This window comes from Chenopodium quinoa, unplaced genomic scaffold (assembly GCF_001683475.1).
Source record: "Chenopodium quinoa cultivar QQ74 unplaced genomic scaffold, ASM168347v1, whole genome shotgun sequence".
In the NCBI taxonomy this organism is placed as follows: Eukaryota; Viridiplantae; Streptophyta; class Magnoliopsida; order Caryophyllales; family Amaranthaceae; genus Chenopodium; species Chenopodium quinoa.
In genome coordinates, this window is record NW_018745170.1 from 4,979,020 (window position 1) to 4,986,235 (window position 7,216).

At 33.5% G+C, this 7,216-nt stretch overlaps 1 protein-coding gene across 1 annotated transcript; it reads right to left on the minus strand.

The window, feature by feature from the left end:
* Positions 1 to 1,297: 1,297 nt before the first annotated feature.
* LOC110710377 (protein NRT1/ PTR FAMILY 2.4-like) lies at positions 1,298 to 7,216 on the minus strand. The gene is given in 5 exon segments (XM_021888668.1): positions 1,298 to 2,419; positions 2,421 to 2,514; positions 2,812 to 3,353; positions 3,458 to 3,675; positions 7,059 to 7,216. Coding segments are annotated over 5 exon segments (1,671 nt in total). The 5' UTR covers positions 7,174 to 7,216; the 3' UTR covers positions 1,298 to 1,717.

The following is a 7,216-nucleotide window of genomic DNA, read 5'->3' on the forward strand; positions in this document are numbered from 1 at the left end:
CTAACACTCTCTACCAGTCAAATTGTGTCAGCTAAATAGAGATAGATGAAATATAAAATATTATCAATCCAATACATGCACAAAAAAAGTCATGCTCAATTGCTCAAACTACTAGTCTTCCTACATATCAGCTCTTCTTATATATAACCCACCTAATTACAAACAATAGATATGGACATTATTAAAATTTATTAATACTCATATAAATTTTTATTATCTAAAGCACTCATTTGTATCGTATTAAATTTTAAACTTAATTTGAATAAATTCAGTTTTAGATGATTTGTAATTGTCTTATACTGTCACGAGTTTGGCATAATAACACCCCCATATTTCTGTTTATCTATACTACAAATTAAAAGGCGTTCCTAATAAAGTTTTATGTGGCATGTGGCACCTTCCTCAATCAATCGAGTATTTCATTCACGTGCTTAAAAATATGCTTATACTAGATTGAACCCACGACCTTGGATTTTAAAAGTATATTGTTAGCCACCAAGCTATTACCTTATTATTTGTCATTTTACTAAAATTTATTATAAATAAGGATTTCAATCATGGAGTTACTGCAGTATCTCGGAGCATCGCCCGAGACTAAAAACTAGTTTTATTAATTATACATTGTAATTTTAAATACAAAATTATTTAAAAAAAATTTGGGGTGTTACAAAAACTTAGTCAAGGGAACATGTTGGGCGAACAAGGAGGGACAAAGTGTAGATCGAAGAGGAATCCTGCAATGGTTCTAATTAAGTACAGGGATGTGTTGCTTCATTGTTGGGCTAGGAGCCGAGGACTTTGAATTGGTGTTGCAATGGGAAGAGATGTGGAACTAGTCTCTAATCATCCACAATGTGAACTTTTGTGGCTTAGGTGGGGGAGATTCTCATGTATATTGTATAGTATGTGGTGAACTAGTGATAGTTTCCACGATGCCTTGACACAAAAGTCCCATATAATGCTTTTTCCCTGTGTGTGAGCCTATAATTACTGATGCATGTGTCTTTGTCTAGATAGCTTATTGTTATTGCATATTATCACCCACTATTATAATTGTTACTTGTATTATTGAGCATATGGAAAAGGCTGGCATAGATCAAGTATTGGAGATTCAGACGTTGCACGACCTATTTGTGCTAATCCTGTGACACGGGGCTTACATAAACACCCCCACCCCACCCCCACCAATTCCCTCCCCCCACCCCTCCCCCAAAAAAAAAAAAAAAAAAAAAAAAAAAAAAAAAAAAAAAAAAAAAAAAAAAAAAATCTAGTTTTGAACATCTTGTTGTCACAAAAAGATAGGAAAGAAATTGATTTTCGATTTAGTTGAAGAGATACAAGCTAAAATCCCATAGCAAAAGTTAAGAAGGTTAATTACATACCCTCTTTTTTTTAAGGTTCAACTTACAACACTACTCAATGAAAAACAAATAAAGGGAGTACTACACTAGCTCGCCATCATATGCTTGCCTATAGGGAGATCGATCATGACCATATAATTACAATATTACATCAAGATATTGATAAACTTTATGAACAAATCAGTTCCAATTACAACCATGAGCCAACATATAAAGTTAAAATATTTGCTTAATTAAAATGAAACACACAAGTATTTTAGAAATCCAAATTATGCTAGCATGCATAGATCGACATACATGCATATGACACATTAAGAAGCAAACTATGTACTTACATTTTTGGTTCCATGCATTTCCTATTCATCAGTAGATTCATCATTAGTGTACTTGTATATTTTAGCACATACGAGATAATAACCAAAGTTGATGGTTCCAATAATAGCTAATGTCCAATACACTTTATCCATTCTCCCATGATTAATATTATCCGGTAACCATGAAGTACTTCGTTGAACCACGCTTATGAACGCGGTGCTTAGATAATATCCGACAGCCATATGCAATGAAGCCAAGGAAGCGGTTGTACTCCTTAGCGATTTTGGTAGTTCTTGATAGAAGAATGCCAACTCTGCTGGGAAGTAAAAAGAACTCGATACACCCAACAATCCTAAAGGCAAAATTAACCATAAGACTGAAATAACATGGTTGGAAGCCATTAGATTAAGTCGTTTTTTCTCAATGAGAGCAAACGAGATCATGCTAAGGAAAGTGAGAAAGTACCCAACTCCAACGCGCTTAAGAGGGTCTAATGGTCGGCCAACAATCTTTTTCCATAAGGGATATACTACTCGATCAAGAAGGCATAGCGCAATGGATCCACATAGTAGAGGAAAGACTAGAATGCTTGCAGCCGGTAGTTTAAAATGGCGGCCTAGTCTTCGATCCATGGACAAAGCTTGAAGAATAACTAGGCTTGCAGCAACTCCTGATACAGTGTTGAGTAATATCCCTCCTGACCAAATTGGTAGTGCTTTGATCAATTTCTTTAGGTCCTCTACTCTCTTCAACGGTACACAAAATCCACGATTTTGTGAGGGGTTTCGACTGTTGTTGATGATCTCCTCCTTTTATCAAGGCAGCTCGATTGAAGAAGCTATATATAAATTATTAAAATTAACATCATATGAAGCTATGCACTAAGGAGGATTGAGTTACGGAGTACTTAAAATTTCATCTTTTGCAATAAAGACAAGATAGTAATAGCTGTGTATCTAAAAGTTCTTCCTGTTTTGACTTTTTTGTGACATAATCATAATCTAAACAGGAATAACTTTTAGAGATGAACAAGCTATTGATGTTAAGTTTTCATAGGTTCATTCTCTTTTACCTCATCATATAAACCACTGGTATTAACAAAAAAGACGTTGAAATTAAGAAACAACTCAATTACCTTAGGCTAGAAGTTGGAGATCCATAATAATCCGTCTTTGATTTTGAGGTACCATAGAAGTAACCATCTTCACCTTTTTCTCCAGCCATACTAACACGACTCTTTCGAAACGAGGCAACAAAAACACGAGCAATGCTAATAAAAGGACTCCCCTGAGGCAAAACCAACCTATAAAACCGCGATCCAAACAAGAAAAGTGTAATGGCAACTGCATTGACAGCAGCACTGATGCCAAAACTTAAGGTCCATTTTCCCTTGTCTTGAAGGTAAATTACGGCGGTGAAGCCTATAACTGAGCTAGCCTCAATGGCGAAGATAAACCAATTAAAGAAAACTCGTTGTTGTTCGGGTTTTTTGAATTGGTCTGCTCCCAATGCTCCTATCACGAAACGAGTCCCCCCGAATCCAATCATCAAAATCGCTAAGGTGGCGTTGAGGAAGGTGTATTGGAGGCTTGATGGAGGGTTGCATGAGGTTATGTTTGTACATGGTGGAGGCCTTAAAGATGGGATTGCTGATGAAAGGGTGAACATTATTGCACCCTACAAAACATTGTACCAATTTATAATAATATCAATTAAACTAACATTAAAATCTCATATTGCATTCAAAGACAGGACATTGTCCGAGTCAATAACTAGCTTACCAGTAATGAAATGAAAGATGAGACAAGGACGATGGAGTAGGAACCAAATAGAGAATCGGCGAGAATAGCAGCTAAGATTGGAAAGAAATTGACACCACCACCAACAACATTGTGGAATTGAGCAGCTGCAATGTCCTTGATATTGTACTTCTTCATTGCATAAACTACTATGTTTGCATACCAAGATGTTGCTGCTAGTGTTAATCCCATCATACTTCCTGCAACATACATGCACGTACAATGTTTTTTAGCTTTGAAAAAATCTACATACAAGTGTACACTATACATACATGTTAGCACCTAACAACTCTACGACATACAAGGTATATAGCATACGTAAATTAAACGTTACCAATTGGAGGTGTCAATGACCCGACTCGAAAATATCCAATTCAGGTCCCTACCCGCATGAACACAATAATTTAGCATAATTCAAATTTGAAATTAGACTTGACCCGACTCAACTTCACCGGACCTGATCTAAACACCCGAATTGACACCTCTAACTGTAATTGATATTTGCCCAAGTTTTGCAATTACTAGTTTACTACTATCATATACTTCTGGGGGGCTTCTTTAGAAAACAAAGGGACAGAGAGTTGGGCCGTGAGTGTCGGGCCGCCTCCTTCGTGGCTTGGATGTATAAAATTAAAAGGGTTACATTATAACCTTCTAACTTTTCGTTTTCTACGATGTGCCCCCTTTTTGATAAATCCACACTATAACCCCCAAAATACATTTAGTTTCTATACGGTAACTGTGCCGTTATCCCGCCATTAACAAATTCCATTAGTGGGGCCCACTGTCCACTAAATAATTTTTTTTTATCGATTTGCGTGTTGAAAATTGTTTCGTTAACGGTTTTGGGGGCTATTTTGGTCCTTAGGAGTCCAAATTGAGCTCAGATTTTGCAAAAAAAAACATAAATGCCTCGTTTGCGTATCAAATACGTAAACACGCAAATTGAGACATTTCTTAACACGCAAAACGAGGCATTTACGTAGTTTTTTTTGCCAATCTGAGCTCAATTTGAAACCTTAAAGGCTAAAATAGCCTCCAAAACCTTTAATGGAACCATTTTCAACACGCAAATCGATAAAAAAATATTATTTAGTGGAGAGTGGGCCCCACTAATGGAATTTGTCAACGGCGGGATAACGGCAAGGTTATCGTATAGAAACTAAATGTATTTTGGGATTTATAGTGTGGATTTCTCAAAAAGGAGGGGCACAGCATAGAAAACGGAAAGTTAGAGGGTTATAATGTAGAAAAACCCAAATTAAAAAGATAAAGTTGTTTAGATAAATGAGTAACATCAAATAGTAAATGAATTGGACCCATGAAAGAGAGAATTTCCTTGAGCATATATAGATTAATAGTTTAATACTACGTATATACTTACTCTGTTATTTTTTTACTTGATCTGTTTCTTTTATCATGCTTTTTAATAGAAAACTTTAATTATCAATAACTTTAATTCTCATAAGTAAAAATTATAAAAGTTATATATTATGATATATAGTACTTATTGAGACGAATTTTAAAAAAAAAACCCACATGATTATGTTTTTCCTTACATATTATTCACAAAGACGATCAAATGAGGGGTGATGAATAATGTAAAAGTCAAAGCGGATCAAGTAAAAAAGAACGGAGGAAGTAGCACACATAAAAATAATGCAAAAAAAGATTGCAAAAAAATTAAAGAGATTTAAATGATAGGAATGAAGCCTATCAATTATTTTATGTAGAACTTGTTGCATAAAGTCATTGTACATCTAAGGTGATTTGTTTTTCCATGTGCTAGTTCCTTGTGAGCAGACAGGAAAGAAAATAAGTTTGGTTGTACTATTAGCTACTCGTTGTAAAAAATGTAAATAGTGAAGATCCATGAGCCTATTGAAATGTCAATGATATACAAAAATAGCTTACAGAAGTATACGAAGTATTTGTTTAGAGGCAAATTGTATCATACAGTCAATATATTTGTGGTGTCTAGATCGATTCTATTGTTAGTACAAGATCACCCCAGCTCTAATGTGTAGAACATAGAAAGTACTATTAATAATGATAAGTAGAGATGTATGTATGTTTGATTCATCACCCATATATGACCTAAAATAAATATTTAAATAAAAATGTGTTTCAAACAAACCATCTTTCTCATTCAATAATTTTATTAATTGGTGCACATTTTTTCTCCTTAGTTGAGTGTATGTACTCTACCAATAATAAAATGGAAGAAAAGCAACAACCCTAATTTGTTGATGAAAAGAATGAAAAGTGGAGTACATAAATAATTACTATGTTGCCCTACCTTATGAGATTAGCTAGTTAAAGAGCAACACCAAACTTAAAACCAAGAACGAATAGAAGAGATTTCATATATAGTAAAGTACATGAGAACATGTCCCACTAGGGTTCTTGAAAGTTTTAGACCTCACCACATTCATGATTCATGTATTGAATTTAATTAGTAATTTTTATTTCTAATTTTTTTTTTTTTTTTGGGCCTAATTTTTACTTCTAACTTTTTTTTTTTTTTTTTTTTTTTTTTTTTTTTTTTTTTGTGACTTGGATAAATTGTCATCATTACCGATTATATTTAGATATTGTTTATAAAATTTAGTTAAAACACCATTACTGTTCTTTTATCCTTTATTGAATATATAGAACATCATCACCATAATAATACAACATTTCTGTAAATTGAAATAGGTCTACTTCATATTGCATTGTATTATTGTAGTGTATAGTCAGCGATATAAATCTCTAATTGAGCTACTTTAATCTCATAATTTTCAAATATACGTAGTAAAAAAAAAAAAAAAAACATCTATGTGTAAATTTACACCCTTTCACATTCCATTATGCTCATCATACGCAAAGTACGGTGAGAGCTGGGAGAAAAATACGTGGGTGTAACATTATTCATAGGTCATGACATGTATAAGATATATGGACAACCTACTTACGCACAATATAAAGATCGAAGACGGAAATGCTTCTATGTAAACAGAATAACATGACACATAGATAAGTACATATATATATATATATATATATGTAAAAGGTTAGCAATAAAGATGGAGTTTGGATATAATGGTATTAGATACCGCTAAAGTTTTTTATTTTATGCTTCTTTATTTGTAGCTGACTAGCTACATTACATGTGCTTATTTTTTTAATATGAGGTTATTGCTATTCAAAGTAATTAAGCTAATTAGAGATTCATTAGTTGCATAAGTTGTACGACAAAAGATTAGACTCACCCATTATTTCAACATGCTTAAGATGGAGATGAGTGTTCATCAAATGACGCAAGATGCAATTCAAAATAAAATGAAATTTATACAATCAACCTTATATGTAGCGTATAGAGAGATATTTACATGTAAAGAAATAAAGTTTACATGGATTTAAAATACCAAAAATAGTATTCCTAGAATGAAGTATGTGAGACCTTGAGAATACATAAATATTGACTTTATTTGCACACAAAATACATGTCATACCGACAACTATCATTTTATCAAGGTACATACATTTCTAGGTGCATGTAATAATTTGCGTATAAGAAGAGAAGGGAAAGAGAAAGGACCTATGATGAAAGGAAAGGTGACCCATCCTCCTTTGTTGTCGTTGACGCATATTTGTACGTCTTGAAGAGATGCTTCGTCTTCAGCTTTCTCATTTTGAGGATAAGAGTGTTCCATGTTCAAACCTAAGAATTTGGAATACTATGTTTTTTTTTTTAAA